General features: G+C 47.3%; 1 protein-coding gene and 1 long non-coding RNA gene across 10 annotated transcripts; one reads left to right on the top strand and one right to left on the bottom strand.

Moving 5' to 3' along the window:
* Positions 1 to 1,609: 1,609 nt before the first annotated feature.
* Positions 1,610 to 26,861, bottom strand: TIRAP (TIR domain containing adaptor protein). Of its 9 annotated transcripts, XM_072822638.1 has the most exons (6): positions 25,068 to 26,861; positions 24,778 to 24,862; positions 12,240 to 12,398; positions 11,530 to 11,734; positions 9,995 to 10,585; positions 5,908 to 9,421 (listed from the first exon to the last, which is right to left on the bottom strand). In XM_072822638.1, the coding sequence occupies exons 4-6, from the start codon at positions 11,555 to 11,557 to the stop codon at positions 9,402 to 9,404; spliced, it is 639 nt and encodes a 212-aa protein (XP_072678739.1). In that variant the 5' UTR covers positions 11,558 to 11,734; positions 12,240 to 12,398; positions 24,778 to 24,862; positions 25,068 to 26,861; the 3' UTR covers positions 5,908 to 9,401. The 9 variants fall into 9 exon arrangements, 6 of the variants coding, with proteins under 6 accessions (XP_072678739.1, XP_072678733.1, XP_072678734.1 ...); XR_012028840.1 differs by lacking the exons at positions 11,530 to 11,734; positions 24,778 to 24,862; positions 25,068 to 26,861 and adding exons at positions 1,610 to 1,781; positions 12,524 to 12,656 and having other exon boundaries at positions 9,295 to 9,421; XR_012028841.1 differs by lacking the exons at positions 11,530 to 11,734; positions 24,778 to 24,862; positions 25,068 to 26,861 and adding exons at positions 1,969 to 3,987; positions 12,524 to 12,656 and having other exon boundaries at positions 9,295 to 9,421.
* On the top strand, positions 12,673 to 14,843 carry LOC140631214 (uncharacterized). Its single transcript, XR_012028842.1, has 2 exons — positions 12,673 to 12,853; positions 13,434 to 14,843. It is a non-coding gene; the product is annotated as an uncharacterized lncRNA (long non-coding RNA).
* Positions 26,862 to 26,977: the final 116 nt, after the last annotated feature.

Raw genomic sequence — 26,977 nt, 5'->3', positions numbered from 1 at the left:
CTCCATGCAAGCAGTCCGACGTGGGACTCGATCCCAGGTCTCCAGGATCACGCCCTGAGCTGAAGGCAGCACTAAGCCACCCGGGCTGCCCTGCGAGGAGCGTTTCTTAATTCAAGCTGCTGCCCCTTATCCCCTTGCGCTGCCGGGTCTGAGTTGAGGCTGGTGCTGAGGGAAGAGAAAAGAAGACAGCGAGACCCTAACCAGGCCGGATAACGATGCTGCAGTGCGGGGGGGGGGGGGGGGGGGGGGCACCACCCTCCCTCCCCCTCCCGCCTCCCCGGGGAGCCGGGGCTGGGAAACACCCTTGGACTATGCGGATGCCTTGACCCCTGACACCCTGGGTTGAATACTGACATTTTATTTATTTATTTATTTATTTATTTATATTTATTTATTTATTTATTTATTTATTTATTTATTTAAAAGATTTTACCCATTTATTCATGAGAGACAGAGAGAGACAGAGACACAGAGGAGAAGCAGGCCCCATGCAGGGAGCCCGACACGGGACTCGATCCCGGGACCCCAAGATCACGCCCTGGGCTGAAGGTTGCACCAAACCACCGGGCTACCCAGGGATCCCCAAATATTGACATTTTAATGAGAAATATACCCACATTGCTTAGGTAGCATGGAAGGAGTGTTTCTGAAACAATCTATTGAGCCAGTCTTATTTCTTGGTCGATTTTTTATGAGGGTCATTAAACCATTTCCATTTTTCACCCATTTTCACAGAAATCTTCATAGTGTTCAGTGCTGAAAAGAAAGGTAAGCGTACAGGCCCGGAATACATTTCCATCACCTCCTCTTCTTCCAGGCTGAAGGCTTCTGTCTCCTCTGCTAACCTAGTTTGCTCTTGTGTCTGCTGTGCTGCACAGAAATGTGATTTGCAGCTTGAATAGGAATCATCTGTCAGAGTTTCTGTGCTTTATTTATTTATTTATTTATTTATTTATTGCCACATAAGATTTTTACTTATAATTTCTTTTGTGGCTATTTCTAACTAGTCCCGGGTGTTTTTGGACAGATACCAATTTTTCCAAATTTAGTCAAAAATTGTGCTGTTTTTTTGCCCATGTTAGCTTTGAGTTTGGGTAGACAAAACTATCGAAGGAGGCAATTTTTGCGATTTTCAGTCCATCAATAACAAAGTGTGCTGTATGTCAGTGACCATTTGTTTTTGGGTTCTTTCTACCGGAAATATTATGAATTGGATAAAAGGGCAGTGGTTTTGTGAAGTAGAGAGGATTAGTAGGGAGACTTAGGATCTGGAATGATTATCTTCAGCCAAAAACATATGCTGCTTGTCCACAAGTGTCCTGGATAACATCCCCCACCTTCTGAGAGTATACTGTAGGAGGTCATAAACTATGTGCAATACTAGAACAAATGTCTTTTGTGGTTGAATGGCTATAGCAAAATTCAAGGCATAGATCTTATGGAAATTTCTAAGTATGCATTCTCTTTCCCTTTTTTCCTCTCCCCTTCCCCACGCCTTGAGCAGCTTCCTGCTCCCCTCCCCACGCCCCCACACCCTTCTTGGCCTTTCTCTTTCTCCTCTTCTCTCTCTGAAAGAGAATTTGAGAAGAGTATCATTTTTTTAAAAGATTTTTATTTATTCATAAAAGACACAGAGAGGCAGAGACATAGGTAGATGGAGAAGCAGGTTCCCTCAGAGGGAGCCTGATGCGGGACTCGATCCAAGGACCCTGGGATCACGACTTGAGCCGAAGGAAAATGCTCAACCACTGAGCCACCCAGGTGTACTTCAAGCAGCGTATCTGTGTTTTAACAAAAAGAGCCCAGGATTAGGAGCCATGAAGTCTGGCCCCAACACTGACCAGCTGTGCAGCTTTGGGGAAGTCACTCTAGTCTCTAGGCTTCCATTTTCTTTGTGTCAAACACTGTCCATCCTGAACAAGCCAAGGGGGAATCTCTACTTTTATAGAATTCATATTCAAATGGAGATGAGGTAAACAAATAGGATAATTTTATTTTATTTTTTTAAAGATTTATTTATTTATTCATGAGAGACCGAGAGAGAGAGAGGCAGAGATGCAGGCAGAGGGAGAAGCAGGCTCCATGCAGGGAGCCTGATGTGGGGACTCGATCCTGGGTCTCCAGGATCACGCCCTGGGCCCAAGGCAGGCACTAAACCGCTGAGCCATCCAGGGATCCCTAATAGGATAATTTTAGATAATGAATGAGTGATAAAGTAAAACAGGACAATGTGATAGAGCCTGGGGGTAGGGAGGAGATAAGGTGGTCATGGGAGGCTTCTCATGGAGGTGACAGTGAACTGAGATTTGAACAATGAGAAGGAACCAGCCTGTGAAGAGACCAGGGAACATGTATTTGAGACAGAGATGTCAGAATGTTGACGACTCTAATGCAGTAATGAACTAAACACATTTTGGAAACAAAAATGGCCCTTGTGCCTGGAATGTAGTGAGCGAAGAAGAAATAGAAAATGAAATTAAGAGATTTAATTCATTAGTGGCAAATTCACCAACACAGGTATAATTGTGATTATTTTTTTTAAAGATTTTATTTACTCATGAGACACACAGAGCGAGAGAGGTAGAGACACAGGCAGAGGGAGAAGTAGGCTCCATGCAGGGAGCAGGACGCGGGACTCCTGGATCACACCCTGGGCCGAAGGCGGCACTAAACTGCTGAGCCACCCAGGCTGCCCCGGTATAATTGTGATTAAAATGTTTAGGACCATATAATGTTTGTCCTTCTCCGATTGACTTATTTCACTCAGGATAATACCCTCCAGTTCCATCCATGTCGAAGCAAATGGTGGGTATTTGTCGTTTCTAATGGCTGAGTAATATTCCATTGTATACATAGACCACATCTTCTTTATCCATTCAGCTTTATTTATGTTTTTTTTTTAATTTTTATTTATTCATGATAGTCACAGAGAGAGAGAGAGAGAGAGAGAGAGAGAGAGGCAGAGACACAGGCAGAGGGAGAAGCAGGCTCCATGCACCGGGAGCCCGATGTGGGATTCGATCCCAGGTCTCCAGGATCGCGCCCTGGGCCAAAGGCAGGCGCTAAACCGCTGCGCCACCCAGGGATCCCTCCATTCATCTTTCGATGGACACCAAGACTCCTTCCACAGTTTGGCTATTGTGGACATTGCTGCTATAAACATCGGGGTGCAGGTGTCCCGGTGTTTCACTGCATCTGTATCTTTGGGGTAAATCCCCAGCAGTGAAATTGCTGGGTCGTAGGGTAGCTCTATTTTTAACTCTTTGAGGAACCTCCACACAGTTTCCCAGAGTGGCTGCACCAGTTCACATTCCCACCAACAGTGCAGGAGGGTTCCCCTTTCTCCACATCCTCTCCAACATTTGTGGTTTCCTGCTTTGTTAATTTTCCCCATTCTCACTGGTGTGAGGTGGTATCTCATTGTGGTTCTGATTTGTATTTCCCTGATGGCAAGTGATGCAGAGCATTTTCTCATGTGCGTGTTGGCCATGTCTGTGTCTTCCTCTGTGAGATTTCTGTTCATGTCTTTTGCCCATTTCATGATTGGATTGTTTGTTTCTTTGCTGTTGAGTTTAATAAGTTCTTTATAGATTTTGGAAACTAGCCCTTTATCTGATACGTCATTTGCAAATATATTCTCCCATTCTGTAGGTTGTCTTTTAGTTTTGTTGACGGTATCTTTTGCTTTGCAAAAGCTTTTTATCTTGATGAAGTCCCAATAGTTCATTTTTGCTTTTGTTTCTCTTGCCTTCATGAATGAATCTTGCAAGTTACCGTGGCCAAGTTCAAAAAGGATGTTGCCTGTGTTCTCCTCTAGGATTTTGATGGAATCTTGTCTCACGTTAAGATCTTTCATCCATTTTGAGTTTATGTTTGTGTATGGTGCAAGAGAGTGGTCTAGTTTCATTCTTCTGCATGTGGATGTCCAATTTTCCCAGCACCATTTATTGAAGAGACTGTCTTTTTTCCAGTGGATAGTCTTTCCTCCTTTGTTGAATATTAGTTGACCATAAAATAGTGAAAGGGAATAAAGGGGAAAGGAGAAAAAATGAGTGGGAAATATCAGAAAGGGAGACAGAACATGAAAGACTCCTAACCCTGGGAAACGAACTAGGGGTGGTGGAAGGGGAGGTGGGCGGGGGGGTGGGGTTGGGGTGACTGGGTGATGGGCACTGAGGGGGGCACTTGACGGGATGAGCACTGGGTGTTATTCTATATGTTGGCAAATTGAACACCAATAAAAATAATTTATAAAATTCAAAAAATAAAAAAAATTTTAAAATTAAATATTTAGGTCAGCAGCTGAGCGCCTAACTTCGGCCCAGGGAGAGTTTCTGAGGTCCCAGGATCAAGTCCCACGTCGGGCTCCCTGCATGGAGCCTGCTTCTCCCTCTGCCTGTGTCTCTGCCTCTCGCTGTGTCTCTCATGAATAAATAAAATATTTAAAAAAATATATTTGTAAGGTCAGAAATGCAGTTGTTAAGAAGTCCTGGCTCAAGGAAAGGACGAACTCCTAGGAAGCCTCAGCCTCCAAGAGGACCTATTAGAATATCAGACAGCAGAGTGCAGCGGACCTTTACAGCAACACCACAGGGCTTCACTCGGCTCATAGGCATTTATCTGTTGATCATTTTTTAGTTCCTTTTGTTTGGAAACATTAGAAGGCCCTGCACTGTCCCATCTAATAGCCACTAGCTATATGGAGATATTTACATTTGAATTACTTAGAATTAGATAAAATAAAAATTCAGTTCCTCGGTCATGTGGCCAGGTTTCAAATGCTTGATAGCCTCATATGGCTAGTGGCTATCACACTGGACAGCACAGACATGTGGATCATTACTACGATCACATAAAGTTTAACTATGTTAGATAACTAGGTTATTACTGGCAAGACTTCATCTGTCAATAAGGATTAATCCTCCAGTCTTCTTGAGGAATCTCAAAACTTCTCCCAAATTTCAGGCCTTATGATAGATGAGATATTCTAAAAACAGGTCAGCTAAGAACACCTGACATTCTGGCTGCAAAATTAAAAACATCCATTTGGTTATACTGCTGCTCTCTGAATAAAATTTTCAGAAATGCAAAATGTGGGAGCATGAGTCTATAGAATGGTTAAGTGGACACTGAAGCTTAAGTTCTAAGAGTGATTGCTTGTTTCTAGAGCCTTGGACTTTCAATGTGATGTTTAAGGCACAGGAGACAAGCCCTTGGGGCTTGTGCAAGGTGAAGGATTAGAAGAGAGGATTTCCCTTAGGGCCAAGATCTCTAAGGTCCACAACCTCAACAAAAGGGCCAACTATTAAAAACAAAACAAAAGCTCTCCCACTATAGGAGACTAAGATATTTAGGAAGGTTATTTGCTGGGGCACCTGGGTAGCTCAGTGGTTGAGCACCTGCCTTTGGCTCAGGTCGTGATCCTGGGGTCCTGGGATTGAGTCCCGCATTGGGCTCCTCGCAGGGAGCCTGCTTCTCCCTCTGCCGATGTCTCTGCCTCTCTCTCTCTGTGTCTCTCATGAATAAATAAAATACTTAAAAAAATTAGGAAGTCTAATATTGGGACGCCTGGATGGCTCAATAGTTTAAGCATGTGCCTTCAGCTCGGGTCATGATCTTGGGGTCCTGAGACAGAGCCCCTTGGTGGAGGGAGGTCCCTGCTCAGCGGGGAGCCTGCTTTTTCCTCTCCCTTTGTGTGCTTGCACCTCCCCCCAAATAAATAATCTTTTTTTTAAAAAAAGAATGTTATTCATTATATTAACTGATTTAAAAGGGGGGAAAAACAAATCATCTCAGTAGATGGGGACATTGTAGACTAAATTTAAAACACATGCATGATAAGTAAAACTCTTAACGAGGAACAGAAAACTTACAACTTGTTAAAGAAAATTTGTACCATACCAAAGATTGATAACAAATATCACATTTAATGGAGAAAAGTTGGAAGCATTCCTTTTAAAAGCATAAATGAAACAAAGATAGTTGCTATTGTCACCTTCAACATACTGGCTGGTGGTCCTAGGCAGCACAGAAAGACAAGGAACTAAAGTTTTTTGTTTTGCAAATTATATGATTGTCTTTACAGAAACCCAACAAAGTCTGTGGTTTTTTAAGTAATTCAGCAGGTTGCTAAATATTAGATCAATATGTAAAGTAATTATGATCCTTTCTACCAGTAATAGATAAAAAATATAAAAGTACCTTTTACAGTGGCAACAGAAAATATCAAGTACTAAGGAATAAATCTAATACAAGTTACTAATTATAAAACTTTACATTTAAAGATATCAATAGGGTAGCCCCGGTGGCCCAGCGGTTTAGCGCCGCCTTCAGCCCGGGGTGTGATCCTGGAGACCTGGGATCAAGTCCCACATCAGGCTCCCTGCAGAGCCTGCTTCTCCCTCTGCCTGTGTCTCTGCCTCTCTCTCTCTCTCTCTCTGTCATGAATAAATAAATAAAATCTAAAAAAAATAAAAAAATAAAGATATCAATAATGAAGACCTAGCATTTTTATGGAGAAAGATTCATTATAAAAGACCAATTCTTCCCAAATTAATCTCTCATCTAACACCGATGAAAATACTAATAGGTATCAGAAATAGGGATCAAAACTTCTTAAAAACCATAGTTAAGTGAGCCAGTGTGTCACTGATGCAAGGATACACAAACAGAAGAGACCCCCCCACGTGTGACAATATAATGGCAGCAGTGACATCACAACTGGTGGGAGGAAAGGATGGATGACTAGTAGTTAGTAAAGAATGGCAATTCAAATGGGAAAACAAATTGGACCTTTGACTTAGAAACCAAGAACAACAACATAATCAAACCCAAGCAAAACATCCTGCTGGGTTAAAGACCTAAATGGGAAATAACTCCAGAAGAAATTACAGGAATGGGGAAGGATTTCCCAAATAAGACAAAAGCACAGATTATAGTAAGAGGTAAAAGCTTTTATATTAAAAAAATAAAGCTGTTTTTTAAAAAATTTGTATATATATATATTTTAAGACTCCTAAAAACATACTCAGCTTTATTTTTTAAAGATTTTATTTATTCATGAGAGACAGAGAGAGGCAGAGACACAGGCAGAGGGAGAAGCAGGCTCCATGCAGGGAGCCCGATGCGGGGACTCTAGGATCACGCCCTGGGCCGAAGGCAGGCACTAAACTGCTGAACCACCCAGGGATCCCCCATACATAGCTTGAATATGCAGGAATAATGCCTGGGATTTGCTTCAAAGGGATCTGGTGGGGAGGGAACTGGAGTTATTGCTGATAGAAGCTTAGCTGAGTTGGTAACTATTGAAGCTGGGTGATGGGTATACGAGGAATTCATCAGATTTTTCTCTTCCCCTTTGGTATATGATATACATAGAATTTTTCATAAAAAAAGGCTAAAAAGAGAAAAAGAATATGGCAATAGATACAATTTTCACCCACCAGATCAGCAAACATTTTACAATCTGATGATTAAGTGTTAGAACATGAAAAAGTGGGAAATCCTATACACAAATGGTAGGAATATAAATTGACAAAACCAGTTTGGAAGCAAAGTTGGTATTTTCTACCCAAACTGAAGATGTGTATTTACTACCCAGCTGTTCCTCATCTAGGCTAAATCCTAGAAAATCTCGCTCATGGAAACATGTACAAAAATATTCATGGAAACATGTAGAAATTATTCATAAGCTCATTCACTTTGATAGCAACAAATGGGAAACAACTAAATGTCCATTTGCAAAAGAATGTGGCTAAGGGGACGCCTGGGTCGTCAGTAATTTAGTGCCTGCCTTTGGCCGGGGGGCGTGATCCTGGAGTCCCGGGATCCAGTCCCAGGTCGGGCTCCCTGCATGGAGCCCGCTTCTCTCTCTCTCTCTCTCTCATAAATAATCTTAAAAAAAAAAAAAAAGAATGTGGCTAAATAGTGGTCTGTTTACATACCGGAACAAAAGTGAATTTCCTGGCGTTATATATGTCCACATCGATAAATCTTGTTATGTCGTAAATGAAACAAATTTGTAGAATACAATTATAATGCCATTTACATACAGCACAAAACCATGTAAAGATAAACATGTTGTCAGGGATGTATAAATGAAAAGCTATCAGTGATAAAATTAAAAATTCAGAATGCTGATTAAATCTCAGGAGAGAAGGGAGAGAAGGGGATTAAAGGCACACAAAGGCAGCACCATCAGGATTGCAAGGTTTTGCTTGCTTCTTAAGCTGCGTGGAAGATACATGAGTGAACATTATAATTTTTTTGTATGTAATGAAATAATCCATAATTGAAACATTTTTTTTCATAATATATACAAATGTCGACTCATGTTTTACACCTGAAACTAATGTTAATATGTTAATTATATCTCAAATAGATCTCTCTGTGAAAGGAGGGAACATGGCAGGGGGAAGTGAGAGAAGAGGCATACAACTACAGATTGGGGAAAAAGTTCATCTTGGTTCAACAACAGACTTATTGAGAGCAGACGAATGAAACTTTGTCCTACAAGGTACACAATCATTGGCCAGAAGAAAGCTGCTGAGCTCTCTTAGTACAGAGGTAAAGAAGCTTGTAGAAGCCTGACTTCTAGTCAGACATTTGATGGGGCCCCCGTGAGTCAAAGCATCGGTGGGTCGGCTCCTAACCCAGGGCTAGGGGCTGAGCTTTTCCTTTTCTTCACCCCACCTGCTCCCTGCCCACATCCTAATTCAGGATGCTTTCTAGGTCTGTGATACACACGGAATAGAAATAAATACAGTACGGTGCTGAGTGCATCTTTCATGTAGCCTTGTGAAGTGAACAATGTCACCAGGAAAGAGAAGGGCAGTAGTGTGTGAAGGACTTGGTACCTGTTACATTCTCCTAATGCCAAGCAACTGGTGAAACCATCCCTGCTGAAGCATGCAGTGTAGGCTTCTAAGTCATGAAAGAACCAGGTGAGTCACCTCTTCAGGGGGGGATGTATCTTTATAGCAGCCAATTCTAGGGGAAGAAGATGTAGGTACGTGCCAGGCGTCATGTGTCCAGTTAGACAAGAGGCAAAAGACTGGTGATCATCTTGGTATCTGGACCTCCTGCCACCTACTATTTTTGGCTTCCCCATGGCCTTCCTGGGGAGTCCCCAGTTTCCTCACGCCTTCCTGGGGGAGTCCCCTGCTTCCCCATGACCTTCCTGGGGGAGTCCCCAGCTTCCCCATGACCTTCCTGGGGAGCCCACAGTAAGGGGTGTCTGATGGGCAATCTGACCCCAGGATCACATATAAAGTGCTACAAACTCTGTTTCCTTACACCTCGTCACATCTGCTGGAATCCAAGACCCTGTGGGGCCCTGAGCTCTCTAACTCGATTTCCAGCTTCACTCCAACTTTCTGGGTTCCGTGGTGATGTAAGAAATGTCAGCTGATGGTCTGCAGGTCTGAAAGAGCAAACAGAATCACAGGGCTTGTCACCCTTCCCAAATCCCAGCATCTATTTCCCCCAGTAGGCCTTGCCTCTTCTACCTTTTCATCTATTTTACTTCCAAACCGATTGTAATGTAATGCCCACCCCCACCCCCAGATACACAGTTCTTTTCTATTATTTTGCACCATTTTGCCTTACTAAGAGCCAGTGTCCCTCCTGGCATTTTCCTGGCTCTGGGTGGACATCAACCTGACTTCCGTGAGAGAAACCTAATAGTAATACTTATAATGATAACAGCTGATATTAATTGAGAACTTGGTATGTGGAAGGCTTTGCCTGTTATGAGTACTTTACAGGTGCAGGGCCTGATCTGATCACTTGTATAGAGAATATACTTATTTAGGTACCATTTTACCAATGGGGAAATCCACATACAAAGGGGTCAAATGACTTCCACAAGTAACAGCCTTTTCCAGAGCCTGCATTCTGAGCTACTGGACTACAGTGGCTGTGTCCCTAAAGCCAAAGTAGATCAGCTGCTGTGGCCGAGCCACTTTTCCTTTCTCCTTCCTCCCCAATAGCTTACAGCGCATGACAGCTTCCTTGACTTGGTGAAAGCCACCATCGGGTCCCCGGCCGTCCACGAAGTACATGAACCGGAGCTCAGCAGGGTAGGCAGCTCTGGTGAGGCCTGACATCAGGGGGATGGTGCGGCCCTCTGCCCCAGGGGCCTCACTCAGGGCCTGTAGCATCTGGTACTTGCACCATGGGTCCTGCAGGAAGCCCGGGGTGATGAGCAGTACGCGGCAGTGACTGCTGCTCAGTGCGTGGCACAGCTCTGACACGATGGCGCCGCCTGGGGTCGAATCCCGAAGCTGTAGGAAGCAGCGCAGGCTGGCCGCGCTGCCCTCCAGGTAGGAGACCAGCTCCTGGGCGGCCACCAGGTCCTCCTCACTGTGGCACACACACACATCATAGTCCTTGCTCCAGCGGCCACTACTGCCACTGCTGCTGCTGGCACCCACGTATGTTGATGGGGAGTTGGGAGACACAGCTGAGCTGAGGCCCAGGGGTGGGGGGTTGTCCTTGGACCTGGGCTGTGAAACATCACTGGAGGTACTTTCTGCAGAGTCGGACAGCTTCTTGGAGGTCTTCGACAGGACCTGCCTGAACCAGTCTGTGGAGACAGAAACACTGCTTGGGCCGGGTATTCTTACCAGATTGCGTCCTCATGGCCTTGCACAGAGGACCCCACCCAGGCAGGCCCACCCATCTCCCCACACTGGCAAACCATGCCACCTTACTCTCTCAGAGACCTACTGCTCTGCTATTTTGTACATGCTTCAGGACTTGCCTTAAAGGCTCCATTATCTTTAAAGGTTTGCAGAAGTCATAAAAACTCTGGCTGTTTTATGAGTCATGAGAATGCAATATATAAGCATACTGGCTATAGTTAATAATACTGTATTCCATATTACAAAGCTGTCAAGAGAGGAAACCTTAAAAGTTCTCACTACAAGAAAAAAAAAGTTCTTTATCTATAGTAATGGACGTTAACTAAATCTTGTGGTGATCATTTCACAGTATGTACAAATACTGAATGAATCATTATATTGTACCCCTGAAACTAATATAATGTTGTTTGTGAATTATACTTCAATAACTAAATAAACAAAACACCTTTGGTATAACAACAATATTCGGCGGGGGGTGGGGGGGGGCGGAGAGGAAAGGAAATAAGTCTGACTTTCACCAGCCTGATTAGGAAAGATGTCTTTGCCCTATTCCAGAGGCTTATTCTGCCCAGAACTTCCAGCTAGTGCTGACTAACCAGCCATCTGCTAGTCGGTAAGTAGAGCCGTGTTAAGCTGGTAAGGATCAATCAGTTCCCAAACCCACTTTCTGCAGTGAGGGGAGGTGGATTTAGATTAAGGTGGGCTACCCGTTATGGGAGGGAAAGAGGAGAGGGACTGGCATCCATTTGGCCCTGAGAAATCCCAGATTGTTTCTGAATGATAAAACAAAAGCATGGAAGAGGGTTACTGCTCAGAGCTCCCGAAGAGCAGAGAGCCTAGTGATTCAGCCTGTACTTTAGAGCCAGGCATAGATCTCATTATGAACCTGCAGCCTGCAGCTCTATGTCTTCCATTTCCTCATCTGTAACAGGTTCATTTTAATTGTTGAGGGGGCAGCTGGGTAGCTCAGCGGTTGAGCATCTGCCTTCGGCTCAGCTTGTGATCCCGAGGTCCTGGGATCGAGTCCTGCATCGCGCTCCCTGCATGGAGCCTGCTTCTCCCTCTGGCTGTCTCTGCCTCTCTCTGTGTGTCTGTCATGAACAAATGAATAAAATCTTAAAAAACAAAAATGTTGTTGAAGGATAACTGAAACAATGCAGTGTCTGGTATACAGTGAGTATCCCTCAGCTTCCCCAGCTTTTGGTAAGGTCACAGAGTTCAGTGTTCTGGAGGTTGATTTTTCTCACTCTGCTTCGCTCCCTCCTCTGAACGGTTCTGAAGGACTTAGATGACAAGAAACATAATGCCACGTGCTCAGCACCCAGGTTTCCATGTTGGGAAAATTAGCGGAGCGCACACGGAAGAGCTGTGGGCCCAAAGGACTGAAGGTTCTGGTGCGTGCCTCTCCCCTCGCTCACCACGAACACCTGGGCTCTGAGGTCAAGGCCAGCGCCCACCATCGTCGGCCTCCCTGCACCTCCTGCCGCGTTAGGGCCGGGCAGCCCTGCCTCGTCGCCCACAGGAACACGGAGGAGTTCGCCCATCGCCCATCGCCACGAACAAGAGCGGAGGGAGGAGGAGTCTGCTTCCACTCACCAGCCACCTTGCCCACAGGCTTCCTGGACCGGGAGCGAGGAGCTGGGAAGGAGGTTGACGATGCCATAGTGCTGGGCTCAAAACTGGCCCCATGAGACCAGGCATTGGTAAAGCGAGAGAAGGGAGGGGACTCGGTCTTGACCTTAGGGAACAGCCATCCTGGAAGAGACGGAGAGAGGGGATCACAAAAGGTGTCCTTACCTTACTCTGTCCCAGCGCGTGGGCCCGAGATGTTCTCGCCCGGGGCCCGACAGAGGCTCGGCCTCCCTCCCTACCCGTCCCACCTCTGCACGGCGGCAGGTCTGGGAGCTCAGCGAGGGAGGGCAGCTGCGCGAGGGACGCTGCGCTAGGGACGCGCCGCCGCCGCCGCACCTGGCCGGCGCACCTGGGGCTCGGGGGCGGGGCAGCCGGCCGGAAGCTCTGGACGCGCACTTCCGGGGCGGGAGGACGGGGAAGAGGGCGGCCGGCGCCGCCGCACGGCGAGGGGGCTCTGGAGCCGCCCCGAGGACCCCCCGGGAATCGCCCGGAGGACACACCCCGCACCTGCAGGCGGAGAAGCGGCCACACCGAAGTCGGCGCGCGGAGAACCGGCCCCAGAGCGCCGGGCTGCGGAGGTGAGGCGGGCGGGGGTCTGCGAGGTGTTGCGGCCCGCCCGGAGGCCTGAAGGCCGGAGCACTCGGCTGCGGTAGAGCCCCGCGGGCGCGGCGCTGCTCCCGGAGGGAGGGCAGAGGAGGGACGCGGGCGTGCGAGGGGCGCCTGGGCATGGCCGCGTTCGCCGAGCGGAGACTCCCGTCCGGGAACAGAGGCCGACCGCGGCAGGGCAGCAGCCCCGGGCAGCTCCGCGGGGCCAGGCTGCGCAGCCCGCTTACCGCCCCCCCCCCCCCCGCCCCACACACACGGCGGCCCCTCGGCCAGAACCCCTCCCTACACGAACCCCTGCCCTCGCCGCGTCTACTGACGTGGTGGTGCCCCGCGGCCTTCAGCGCTCGTGGAAGGAGCATCAGGTCTCTAACAAGCGCACCAGAGCACACCTGCTTAAAACTCACCAGAGCCTCTGCAGACGCCTGGTGTGAAGGGAGCGGCAGCCGAAACGCAGCCGCGCGGTGCACCCCGCACACACCAGACACACTAACCAGAAGCCAGGCCGCGCGCGGGCCCTACACGACCTCTCCTTCACGAGGCCGTCGCTTTCAGGAGCAGGAAACAACTGGCTTTTTCTAACAACGGAGAAGAAGGCGGAGACTCAGACAAAAATGCAAACACAGAGGAATTTATACCAAGAGAAAGGACAAAATAAGGCCATGGCCAAAATAAGAAAAACAGAAGTAAGGATGTCTGATAGAATCTAAATGAGAATTTAGAGGAGCACTCGTAAGGATGCTGTGTGGACTTGAGATGGCAGTCGAAGGCTTCACGGAGACCAATGTGGCACAGATAAGACAGGATTGTTGAGAGATAAAAGAGTTGCCAATAAATGAGGTTGGAAACAGGAGGGATGCAATGAACAACAGGATGAAAGAAGCAAAGGAACAAATTATTGACACAGAAGATAAAGTAACAGAAGGTAAGCAAACTGAACAAAAAAAAAAAAAAAAAAGGGATTACGCAAAACAAGGGTAGACTTACGGAACTCAGTGACTCCATCAAATAACATACGAGAACATTCGTATTCTAGGGATCCCAGACGGAGAAGAGAGAGAAAAGGTGGCAGAAAATTTGAAGAAATAATAGCTGAAAACTTCCCTAATCTGAGGAAGGAAACAGATATCCAGATCCAAGACTCAGAGAACCCCAACAAAGTCAACAAAGGCAGATCCACACCACAACATATTATCATTAAACTGGCAAAATATGGTAATAAGGGGAAAAAAAAATCTTAAAAGCAGCAAGACAAAAGGAGATGGTTACTTACAAGGGAAAACCCGTAAGTCTAGTCGCAGATTTTTAGCATAAACTCTCCAAACCAGAAGGCATGATATATTCAAAGAGCTGGGTGGAAAAATTCTCCAGTCACAAATACTCTATCCAGGATAGCAAAACTATCCTTCAAAGTAGAAGGAGAAATAGTTTCCCAAACAAACAAGGACTTCCTGTGTCAATGCTGAAATTGGAGGACAAATAATTATGTACTCAGATAGACAGATGCTGGGTAATAGAGAGCACATGCAAGAAACCTTGGGAGACTTTTCTTCTAGTCTACCTTCCCCTCAATAGTTCCTCCATCCACCTATCCATCGGCCCATTGACACACCCCTCTCTCCCTCCTTTCCCTTTTCCCTTAGCCATCAGCTCAGGGAGGTAGTGTCACATAATGAAGTCTACAGACTACAAGCAGAATGCCTGGCTTCTCACCTCTTAACTGTGTTCTTTGGTAAGCTACTTAATCTTGCTAAGCTTTGGCTTCTCTGTCCTTGAAATGGAAATAAAACTAGATTCTCAGGACACCTGGATGGCTCAGCGGTTGAAGGCCTGCCTTCGGCTCAGGGCATGATCCTGGTATTCCAGGATCGAGATCCACATTGGGCTCCCTGCATGGAGCCTGCTGCTCTCTCTGCCTGTGTCTCTCATGAATAAAATAAAAAATAAAATAAAACTAGGACTTCACAGCTTTATTGTGAACATAATTTATGTAAAATGCTAATGATTCATGGCATATAATGTTCAGAAAATAGTATGGGTTAGTATGTATTTTAAATAATCGAGAGATTGGAGGGATATATTATGTTCATGGTTTAGAAGACTCGTAATTTTGCCCAAACTAATCTTAAGATCAGTGTTGTCCAAATTATGGAATTTTTTTTTGTAGGGGGGGTGGGGATCGTCAAACTGCTTCTAAATTTATATGGAAATGAGAGGACCAAGCATCTCTTCAATGGGCAAATTATGTTTCCTTCCCACCACAATGACCAAGATGTCCCTGTTGGTGGAGTCTCTTTCAGCTTAGGTTTCTGAGAGGACACTATGTGGAGCAGAGCCCTCCCTCCTCTGAGATTGGAGTCTCAGTGTTTCAGTAACATTCCTGACATGAAAAGCTGGTCAAGACTTGGCTCCAGAGCTGGAGCAGTGGGCAGAGAGTTGCTTTCTCACTCTGACCTATCCACAGAGGTCAAAACAGACCGCAGGGAACTCACAGGAAAACAACTTATTTTGTGAAAAACATAAATTTTCAAATTGAAAGAATGTTATTTAATGTTGAGGATGATTCTCTATTCACTGCTAAATGCTATACACCTTTATGCCAAGCCAGTGACAATCAGATGTGTTACTGATGATTCATGAAACTGTATCAAAGTTCAAAAAAAAAGGAGAACTTAAACCACTGCAGCAAGGGGACAGAAAGAAGAAGTGCAGTGGGCACAGGATCCAGAGACAACTTGAAAGAGAAGAGCAGTTGGCTGCTAGGCCAGCCAAGGGGACCTGAAACAGGGAACATTGGCATGTATGTGTTTCTTTTCCCACCTCCTATTCTTTGGGTTTCAGACAGCCTGAGTGGTACGCTGAAGTTAAGGCAGTGCCCGATAACCATCGATTTTGAAATCCTTTTCCAGGTCTAGGGTGGCTGTCCCTCAGCATCTTCATTTCAGCCATTCCAGATGTCCTTTCTTATCCCCCAGCAATAGACATAATGTTTCTGGGTTTTTATATTTTTTAAATATTTTGTCAATTTTGCTTTAATTTTCAAAATTCATTATTTGGCTTTGATAGACTTACAAACTGGAGAATCGTTTGATACTCTTAATGTAGTTTAAAGATTAGAAGTTAACATCATACTCTTAACAGATGTAGGTTAAAAGTTTCAGTTTCTCATTTTATGGTGTGACTTGCCCATTTGGCCATACATAGATGCTGGTTTTTGGTAATTGCCTTTTTCATCGCTTGGTTAAGAAGCAATCCAGTTGCCCGAAGGCATATCCCACTGTAAGTGGGTTGGTATAAGCCCTTGTGACTAATGGTATGGAAAAGTTTAAATACAGGAAAAAACAGCATCTTTGACATAGGATAATTGAGCAAGATGGCAGATAAATTCCATTAACCCTCTACACTGTCTACTTGAAGCTATGAGTTATCACACCAAATATGCTTTAACCTTTACAAGATTTAGTACTAGTCATATACTGGGATGGAGGACATGTCATTGTCAAACAGAAGACTGATCCTGAATCTCCAAATGGAAGGTCTAATCACTAGTTCTGTTTAGCCTTGGATTCGTTGTGTGGCCTTAGGTCTAGTCCCTTTTCCTTATGTTTTTAAAAACTTCATAAAGGGATCCCTGGGTGGCTCAGCAGTGGAGCATCTGCCTTTTGGCCGAGGGCGGGGGCAGGGTGGGGGGTGAACCCGGGATCCAGGATCAAGTCCCACATTGGGCTCCCTGCATGGAGCCTGCTTCTCCTTCTGCCTGGGTCTCTGCCTCTCTCTCTCTCTGTGTCTCTCATGAATAAATAAAATCTTAAAAAAAAAAAAAACTTCATAAAGTAAAATGACATATACCTAAACACCTACTTATTTTTTTTTTTTTTTTTTTTTAGATTTATTTATGAGAGAGAGAGAGAGGCAGAGACACAGGAGGAGGGAGAAGCAGGCTCCATGTCGGGAGCCCGATGTGGGACTCGATCTCGGGACTCCAGGACCGACGCCCTGGGCCAAAGGCAGGCGCCAAACCGCTGAGCCACCCAGGGATCCCCCATAAACACCTACTTTGTAGATAATTACAAAGGCTTGATAGAAAACTAGTAAAAGGGAAGCCCTGATGGCTCAGTGGTTTGGCGCCACCTTCAGCCCGGGGTGTGGTCCTGGAGACCTGGGATCAAGTCCCACGTCGGGCTCCCTCCATCAAGCCTGCTTCTCCCTCTGCCTGTGTCTCTGCCTTTCTCTCCTGTGTCTCTCATGAATAAATAAATAAATAATCTTTAAAAATAATAATAAAAAAAAGAAAACTAGTAAAAGCATCTTTAAAAAAAAGCAACAGCATGATACCTTTAATGTTTTTTAGAATGCTTTTGCAGTATTATATGTAGGAATATATTATGTGAGGGAAATATTACAAAGTTTCACTGTACAAAACACAAAGTGTATTAAGTATTATCCAATACCTAACAGGGGTCCAATATCTATTCTACAGGGAAAGTACTGAAACCTATGAAGACATACAATTTTAGAATAAGTATCTTATATAATTCATATTACATTTCTGTTAAGCTGGAATCACTGTCTGGTGGACAAGATAACAGTCCCATAAAGATGTCCACATCCTAATCCTTAGAACCAGTGTATATGCTACCTTCCATGGCAAAAATAGATTTTGCAGATGAGATTAAGGATCTCTCTCTCTTTTTTTCCCCCAAAGATTGTATTTACTTATTCATGAGAGACACAGAGAGAGAGGCAGAGACACAGGCAGAGGGAGAAGAAAGTTCCATGCAGGGAGCCTGATGTGGGACTCCAGAATCATGCCCTGAACCAACAGCAGGCGCTAAACCACTGAGCCACCCAGGGATCCCCAGGATTAAGGATCTTGAGATGTGAAGAATATCCTGGATTATCAGAGAGGGCTCAATGTAATCCTCCTTTTAAGAGGAAGGCAGGAGGGTCAGGGTGAGAGAAGTGACAACAGAGGTTGTGGGGCCATGAGCAGGGAATGCAGACAGCCTCTAGAAGCTGGAAAAGGCAAGTACATTGATTCTTCTCTAGAGCATTCAGAAGGAACATAGCCCTACTGATCCATTTTAGACTTCTGACTGCCACAACTGTAAACTAATAAATGTCATATTAAGCCACTATGTCTTTGGTGATTTGTTACAGAAGCAGTATTAAACTATTAAACTATCTTTGTAGGTCATGCTAGTGAACTGAAGAAGCATTGAATCTGAGTGCTAAAGGCTGGTCTCTTTAAAGATTTAAAAATTGTTTGAAATAGTTTTTCAGGGAACCCTGGGTGGCGCAGCGGTTTAGCGCCTGCCTTTGGCCCAGGACGCGATCCTGGAGACCCGGGATCGAATCCCACGTCGGGCTCCCGGTGCATGGAGCCTGCTTCTCTGCCTATGTCTCTCTGCCTCTCTCTCTCTCTGTGTGACTATCATAAATAAATAAAAAATTAAAAAAAATTACGACAAAATTAAAAAAAAAAAAAAAGAAATAGTTTTTCACTTCTTTGGTCAATAAATTATCCTTACACTTGATTTTGACTTTAAGAAGGTTAAGTTTGGGGCAGCCCCGGTGGTGCAGTGGTTTGGTGCAGCCTGCAGCCCGGGGCGTGATCCTGGAGACTCAGGATTGAGTCCCGCATCGGGCTCCCTGCATGGAACCTCCTTCTCCTCTGCCTGTGTCTCTGCCTCTCTCTCTCTCGCTCTGTGTCTCTCATGAATGAATAAAATAAAAAATCTTAAAAAAAAAAAAAATGGGGATCCCTGGGTGGCGCAGCGGTTTGGCGCCTGCCTTTGGCCCAGGGCGCGATCCTGGAGACCCAGGATCGAATCCCACGTCGGGCTCCCGGTGCATGGAGCCTGCTTCTCCCTCTGCCTGTGTCTCTGCCTCTCTCTCTCTCTCTGTATGACTATCATAAATAAATTAAAAAAAAAAAAAGAATATTTAAAAAAAAAAAAGAAGAAGGTTAAGTTTGGGGCAGCCCCGGTGGCACAGCGGTTTAGCGCCGCCTGCAGCCTGGGGTGTGACCCTGGAGACCCGGGATCGAGTCCCACATCGGGCTTCCTGCCTGGAGCCTGCTTCTCCCTCTGCCTGTGTCTCTGCCCCTCTCTCTCTCTCTCTCTCTCTCTCTGAATAAAATAAATAAATAAATCTAAAAAAAAAAGGTTAAGTTTGCTTCTCAAACATTTGCTAAAATACTTGTTGGGCAGGATTGTTAGGACTTGCCGAGCAGTGTCACTTACAATGCTCAGTTTATTTGTTAATAACTTGATAGATACAATACTGTGTTTTAAGAGTGGTCTGCAGACTAGTAGACAAGCCCTAGGGTGGCCCCCCATGTTCGCACCTGCAGGTGTGGGCCAGACTCATAACTTGTAACCAATTGAATATGGCAAAGATTATGGAATGTCTCTCACCTGGTTACATTACTGTATACAGGAGGTGTATGTGTGTATATGCATTTATATGTATATATACATACACTGCATGTATTTATTTACTACATAAGATGTGAACATGTGGAGTGCCTGGCTGGCTCAGTCGGTTGAACGTATGATTCTTGAACTTGGAGTCCTGAATTTGAGCCACACATTGGGTGTAGAGATTACTTAAAATAAAAATGTATTAAAAAAAATGTGTACATGTGAATATAGCATATATATGAATATTGTGTCATACTGACGTATGAACGTGGGTGTGTGTTTAAATTCATCTTAGCAGACTGGAAAGAGATTCATTTACTGACTTTGAACAGATTGCCAGTTGTGTTGTGAGAGGGTCAGTGTCAAGAAATTGCGCAGCTTCTAGAAGCTGCATGATCTCTAGAAGTAACCTCTAGAGGAGAAGTGATCTCCGGCTGACAGCCAGCAAGAAAACACGGAGATTAATTCTGCCAACAGAGAACAACCTATGGAAGCTTGGTAGTAGATTCTTCCCCATTTGGATCCCCAGTGGCACTGTAGCCACAGCTAATACCTGGATTGAGGCCAGGTCAGACCCCAGCAGACGACTCAGCTAAGCTTTGCCTGGGCCCTTGACCCACAGAAACTATGAGATAATAAATAGGTGTTGGTGTATACTGCTGCATTTGTGGTAATTTGTTTTGCAGCCCAGAAAACAAATACAGGGACTAACTGCAGTTATGGTTTAAAATGCCAGTTCCCGTGCCCCGTTCCCAAATCTACTGAAGTAAATCTCTGGGTAAAGCTTGGGAAATTGATTTTTAAACACGCACCCCAGGATTCTGATGTACCTAAAAGATTGGTCTAATGGGTTATGTATGTGGTTCTCAAACCAAGCTGCATATCATTATCACCTAGAGAGCTTTTAAAAAAATACAGATACTCAAAAGATTAGATAGATAGATAGATAGATAGATAGATAGATAGATAGATAGATAGATAGATAGATAGATAGATAGATAGATAGAATACTCCTGAAAAACCTTATTCAGTATTTCAGAAATGGGGCCTGAGAATCTGTTTTTGAAGAGCTGTCTAGGAAAGTTTGATACAAGGAGCCACTAGTCTCAATTTATATTGTTACTTAACATTTATAAGCAGTGAAATGATTGAAAGCAGCCCAGTAAATCTTGGGATTGAATTTATGAGATAAATTCCAAATGACTGACTCTGCTTATAAAGTGAAATTTAAGATGGGACTCTAGCAGGCAGAAAACAGTCACTGAATTCTGGTTGATTAACTAAAGTCTTATGACCTGTATTAAAATAAATCATGTTCGCTGGCACACATGCTTTCAACACTATATTTTGTAAATCTTGAAGACTTTAAAAATGTCAGAAAGTATATACATCTGCATGTGTGTGTATAACAGCACCTATTTAAAAAAAATTTAATTATAGGGACGCCTGGATGGCTCAGTGGTTGGTTGAGCATCTGCCTTTGGATCAGGTCGTGATCCCAGGGGCCTGGGATGGAGCCTCGAATTGGAGCTTCAAATCCCAGGGGCCTGGGATGCTGAGCAGGGAGTCTGCTTCTCCTTCTCCCTCTGCCGTTCCTCCTACTTGTGCTCTCTCCCTCACTCGCTCTGTCAAATAAATAAATCTTAAAAAAAAATTCTCTTTGTTCTGAAACAGAATCATACAGGTACTAAAGCTCATTTTAACTAAAAGGATGCAAATTTGTATTTACTTTGCAGTAGATCTGATGTAGATACACAGCACTGGATGTACTGGAGATTGCGTCAGCAGTAACTTTATGGATGGATATGGTTTACAAATTCTGCATAACCTTTACATTAGTGCCCTATTGAGCTTACAAAATGACTACTTTTTATACATTTTTTTCTTTTTATACATATTTCTAAAGGGCTTTGGGAGGCATAGTTAGATTTTAAAAAAACCTTAAGATTTTAAAGAAAAACAATGCTGAGAGCTTCCACCACCAGAATAATCAAGACCTATCACATATTGGTGCACAAGTACACAGGGTGGACAGAAGGACAGGGTATCCAAAACAGACTCCCATCCATAGTCTCCTGATTTATGACAAGGCTGACCCTGCCATGCATTGGGGAAAATGGTGCTGCATCAATTTTGATAGGCTTGTGGAAAAAAATAAATCTTAGCCCATATCTCACACCATACAAAAAACTTAATTTCAAATGGATGGTAGATACAAGTGAGAATCACAATAAAGCTTTTGAGGAAAATACAGGAGATTATCTTCCTGACTTTACCTTCTGATTATTTAAAATTGAGAAGTAATTGACATATAACAGTTTCAGGTGCACAATACAATCATCTGATAAATGTATATATATGCTGAGATGATCACCACAGTAAGTCTAGCTAACATCCATCACTACACAGTTACACATTTTTTTCTTGTGATGAGAATAAATCCACTCTGTTAGCAACCTTCAAATATGCAATACAGTTTTGCACTCTAGTCACCATGCTGTAGAATTACATCTCCAGGATTTCTTTATTTTATTTATTTCTTTATTTCTTTATTTATTTATTTATTTATTTATTTATTTATTTATTTATTTATTTTTGATTTCTTTATTTTATAATGGGAGTTTGTACCTTCTGATCTGACCACCTTCACTCATGCCCACCCACTACCCCGTGGGGTAAGCAAAGGTTTTTTTTTCAACTGATCATAAAAAACACAACCATACAAGGAGGAGGGGGGAAAAGATACATTGGGCAAGATGAAAATGAAGAACTTTTGTACTTTTGTTCATCAAAAGACATCTTCAAAAGAGTGAAAAGGCAATCTCCTGAGAAGAGATTTCAAAAATGCATATCCAATAAATGTTTCATAACCAGAATATTTAAGAACTATTGCAAACCAGTAAGAAAGAGACAATCTACAGAAAAAAATGGGCAGAAGAACACTTGGCAAAAATGATATCCAAATGTCCAATAGACACGAAAAGATGCGGATTCATTAGTCATAAGAGAAATGCAAATTAAAACCTCAGTGCAACAGCACTGCCTACACTAAGCAGAATGGCTACAATGAAAAAAAGAGACAATATGAAGTATTGTTAAGGGTGTTGAGGAATAGGAACTCACTGCTGGTGGGAGTGTAAACTCGTACAACCACTTTGGAAAGCCGTTTGGCACTAAAGTATGCTAAAGCTGAACAGAAACACACCCAGCAATTCCACTGTTAGGAATATACCCAACAGAGCTGCTACATATGTCCACCAAGAGACAGCCACAAGAATCCTCCCAGTACTGTTTAAAAAAAAAAAAAAAAAAAACCCAAACTGGAAACAACCCACGTCCATCAACCCAAGTGTCCAGCAGAAAGTAGAAATAAATTGCACAGTGCAAAACTACAAGTCAGTTGAGATAAATGAGCCACTGCTAAGTGCAGTATGGCTGCATCTCACAGGCTGAGACTGAAGTACCCGACACCAAAAGCAGGTACACGAGCCCATATTATCAAAAGTCCGAAACCAAGTACACTTTGATGTGAGAAGCCAGGATAACAGTTCCCCTTAGACGAACATCATCACTGGAAGTGGACACAGGGCTGCTGGCGAGCCCGTGCTCTTATTGACCCTGGACGCAGGTTGCACAGAAAACGTTCACTGTGTGAAAGCCGGGTAAGCTGCACACTCACGATTGTGCAATTCTCTGAGCGCAGATCGTATTTCAAGATTTTTTTTACAAGGTAAAAGAAATAACTAGACGGGACCTTCTCTGACAGCCACATGCATGGCTCTAGGTGCCCTCTGGCCCGGTAGTTCTCGGGGCTGCCTCCCCGCGTCTTACCAGGGCTGTTGGGATTCCTGATTCACCCGTCCTGGGGGGAGGGGGGGACGGTGCTGTCACCCCGGCACCGCTCGGCGCCAGCCCAGACACCCCTCCGTGGGTCGGGAGCCCGACCACAGCCCTGCCCTCGCTGGGCAGGAAGCGCAAGGGATGTGAGGAGGCTGCGGCAGAAACCCCGCCGGGGAACATGGGCCGGGGGCTCCCTGCACGCGCTCCTCGGCGGCCCACAGGCTGGCAGCCGGCTAGGAGAGCCAGGTCGCCCAGGTTCCCTGTTCCGGGGGCAGCGGCAGCAGGTACGGGGGCCACAGAGAGGAGGCGGTCCTCCCCAGGCCCGGGGCAGGCGTGCCGCGGCCGTGCGGCCAGTCCCGCAGGCACCGCCCGGGCGCAGGGTGCCGCGGTCCCTGGGGTCCGCCCCCGCACCGCAGACACCCCGCCCTTGCCCCCCACCGCGGGCACCCGGCCCCCCGCCCCGCCCCGCAGACACCCCGCCCTTGCCCCCCACCGCGGGCACCCGGCCCCCCGCCCCGCCCCGCAGACACCCCGCCGCTGCCCCCGCCCTCCCCACCGCGGGCACCCCCTTGCCCCCCGCCCCCGCCCGGGCTCACCTGCGCGTGGGCGGCGGCGACCCCTCCGCGGGGCGGGCGGGCGGGCGGGGGCTCGGGCTCGGGCTCGGGCTCCCGCGCTGCGGCCGCCGGGGCGAGGGGAAGTCGGCGCGCAGGCCCGGCTGGCGGCCGCCCGGCTCCGCGGCTCCTCCGGAAGCGGCGAGGCGGCCCGGCCCCCGGCCCCTCCTCCCGGGCCCGCACCCTGACCCCGGAGCCGCCCGACGCCGTCCCGGGCCGGGGAGGGAAGCAGTCCCGGGCCGCAGCCCTTGCCTCCTCCTGCCGCCCTGCGAGGCCCGCCGGGCCGCCCGTCTCCGTCCCCGGTGAAGGCGGACCCGGGGCCTGAGCGCCCCGCCGCGGCCCTGCGCTCACCCTGGCTCCACGCGCGCGCGCTCGCTCGCTCTCCAAGAAAGAAGAAAAGAGAGAAAAGAAAAAACTAGAGCTTGAACTCGGCCAAAGGCCACGCGGTGGGTGGTAGCGGCCTCAGGTGCGGGAAGGGAAGCCGCGACTCCCGCGGGGTAGCAGAGCCGCTGGCCAGTCCAGGGGCTCAAGCGCAGGATTTTTTTTTCTTCAAAGATGTTACTCATTTACTTGAGAGAGTGAGCGTGCCCGGGGGGAGGGGCAGAGGCCGAGGGCGCAACAGCCGGGCGGGCGCAGGGCTCCATCCCAGCCCGGAGGCAGCCCCTGGACCTGCGGGCTCGCTGCTGCGGGCGTTGTGAAACCCCGGCGGGGCGGGGGCTGGAGGGAATACACGGGGCATTTCCCAAACTTGTTTCACCACAGTAGAAATGGCAGTGGCCCTGAGCAGTGCTCCACCGCCCAGCGGTGTGGAAACCCGGCCGATGTGCCCCAGGATCCTGGGGCGGGGGAGTTTATAGGCCCGAGGGAGGGCTCACGCTCTCCCTTGCAATCTGAGTTCCTACTTTTCTCAGCAGCGGGCAGAGCTAAGGAGGGACTAATCCCGGGAGGCAGCGTGGTCGGAGACGGTGCTCGAAGGCTCTGGAGGGAGGCCGCTGGGGTCCACGCGCAGAGCTCATCACTTACTAGCCCTCCGGCCTCGGGGAAGCGTGGAGCCTGCCTACGTCCGCTTTATTCAACGTCAAGTTACGGTGTCTGGTTCCCAGTGTTGCTGTGAGGCGTAGAGGAGATAAATTAGCAAGTCCGAGGGTTCTCTTACCCCTCATCAAACCCACCCCTGCTTTCCCTGCTGGGGCCCGACCTCTGCCGTTCCCCCGCCCACCGTGGGCACCTGGGCTCCTCAAGGCCCCTCTTTTGGAAAGGCTCACTTCTGCAGCTTATGAAGCATTTCTTAAGCCCTTCCCAGCTTTGCTCACCATTCCGGTAGCACCTTGTGTTGCTGGGACTTGAGCCTAGGAGGGTTGGCCCTCCCACTGCCCCCAGAAGTCTCCGAAGCCAGGGGTCCGCCTCGGGCCCCAGGGACTCAGGTAGACACTGGCTGGCGCGGTAAGGGACACGCAGGCCACAGCCTGCAGCTGGGGCAGAGGTGGAGGAGGCCGGACTCCAACGCTCAGTCTCCTGCGGGAGGCAGACGGCGTGACAGCGCTCTCCCTCAAGCTTGAGGAAAGCCCCGTGCAGGTGCAGAGGCTTCCCGAACGCATTCCTCCTCAGTCCTCTGTGTCGTCTTGAGGTAGATCCAGGGTGAGCGGCCAGGTGAAGGCCCCTCTCCTCCTGCCCCACAGAGGGGGGTGAACACAGGGCAGCCCACGAGGCTAGCTCACAGCCTTCGCCGCAGTTGTCCCTACCCAGGCCCCTGGCAAGTTCCTTCCTGTCTTTCAGCACCGGAGGCTCTTCCTCTTGCTCACCTTGTGGTTCCTGGCTCTTGGCCGCACCCACCCACGGGCTTCTCCAGTTCCCTCACCTCGCAGCGCCCCGCCCGTCCTCCTCCCTCACGCCCGGCATCAGTCAGGCCGGCCTTCTTTTTCATTCTTCTCCCCCAAGACCCCTTTTGAGGGGGAATGAGCATTTTACTAGCTGTCTCTACTCCCACTCACTTCTTCCCAACAACTGTCACCTCAAACCCCACGGGGGGTTTCTTCCAGAAGTGCTGTCCCTGGGGTCCCCACTGACACACTTGGTACTGGCCCAGCCTGTGCGCATGTGTGGCTACTGCTGACCCCTCCTTCTGGGTTCTTGTGACTCCTCACGCTTCTGGCTTTTCTCCTGCCTCTCTAGCCACCTCTTAGGCTTCCTCTCCTTTGGTTCAACCCCTAAATGTGAGAGGGGTCCTACAGCTTCCCCCCTTGGTCCCCAGCCCCCTACTCTTCTCCCGCTGTGGGGCGATGCCACTCTCTTCCACAGTGTCCATCTCTCGACAGCCCAGATCCTCCTGAGGGGCCACACAATAAGTTCTACTCCCGGTTAGACATCTCCTCCAGGTGTCCTGTGGGCACCCTTGACTCCGCGTGTCCCAGACACCTTATCCCTCGCGCTGCTCCTCCCTGGTGTTCCTTACTCTGTGAAAGGCAAGACGTATAGCTAGTGTCTGAGCCAAAAACCCGAGTCTTACTTGGCCGTCTTTCATCACTGCTGTCACTTCTTAGACGCACATGCTTCTTGCCAGGACGGTGCAGGCCCCCTTGTCCCTGCCATGTGGACTGAAGCGACGGCTCGCATCTGCCCTCCTGCCCTGACATCATAATCTAGTCTCCACAAGGCAGTTGGGGTGATTTTTCTAAAAGGAAAATTGGAGTGTGTCGCTTCCCTGTTGAAAGTGCACAGAATACGCCCCAAGCTCCGCAGATGGCTCTTCAGCCCCCGGCCCTGCCCTGCTTCTTAGCACTCCTCTTCCTTCACCCCGCGACCTTGCTCGGACGAATCACTTACTGTCCCTTGAACCTCACTGACTCTTGGTCCTGGGCGTTTGTACTGGGTTTCCCCACAGCCTGGAATCACTTATTCCCGGCCCTCCGGGGCCTGCACTCCATCTGACCTGGGCAGAGGGGCAGGGCGGAGATAAGAACACTCGAGTGAGGACCTACAGGATGCCTTGCCTGGTTCCCCTAACATGTAGCCCTGGGCCTGGCCAAGGGTTGGAGCTGAAAAAATAGTCCATACACGAATGAACCCTTCCCTTCCCTCCATGGCCAAACCCCTGCAGGAACTCAGGAAGAGGAGGCATTAGTCTGCAAACAAGATGCCTCCACCCAGGACTTAAGAATGGTCCCGCGAGGCGGCCGTGCTCCTCCCAGCCTGGTGTCAAGGGCCAGTGGGTGCTTCAGAAGCA

The sequence above is a fragment of the Canis lupus genome, chromosome 3 (genome assembly GCF_048164855.1).
Source record: "Canis lupus baileyi chromosome 3, mCanLup2.hap1, whole genome shotgun sequence".
In the NCBI taxonomy this organism is placed as follows: Eukaryota; Metazoa; Chordata; class Mammalia; order Carnivora; family Canidae; genus Canis; species Canis lupus.
Note: the sequence above shows the minus strand (reverse complement) of the source record. Positions and strands in the feature narration are given on the sequence as shown.

What these genes read in the sequence shown, in the direction of transcription:
- TIRAP (XM_072822632.1), bottom strand. Translation starts at nt 12,306, where the DNA reads ATGGCATCGTCAACCTCCTTCCCAGCTCCTCGCTCCCGGTCCAGGAAG. An exon ending in GCCTGTGGGCAAGGTGGCTG is followed by an intron (nt 10,586 to 12,239) that starts GTGAGTGGAAGC and finishes CTGTCTCCACAG; the next exon opens with ACTGGTTCAGGCAGGTCCTG. An exon ending in CAAGGAAGCTGTCATGCGCT is followed by an intron (nt 9,422 to 9,994) that starts GTAAGCTATTGG and finishes TTGCTCTTTCAG; the next exon opens with ACCTGCAGACCATCAGCTGA.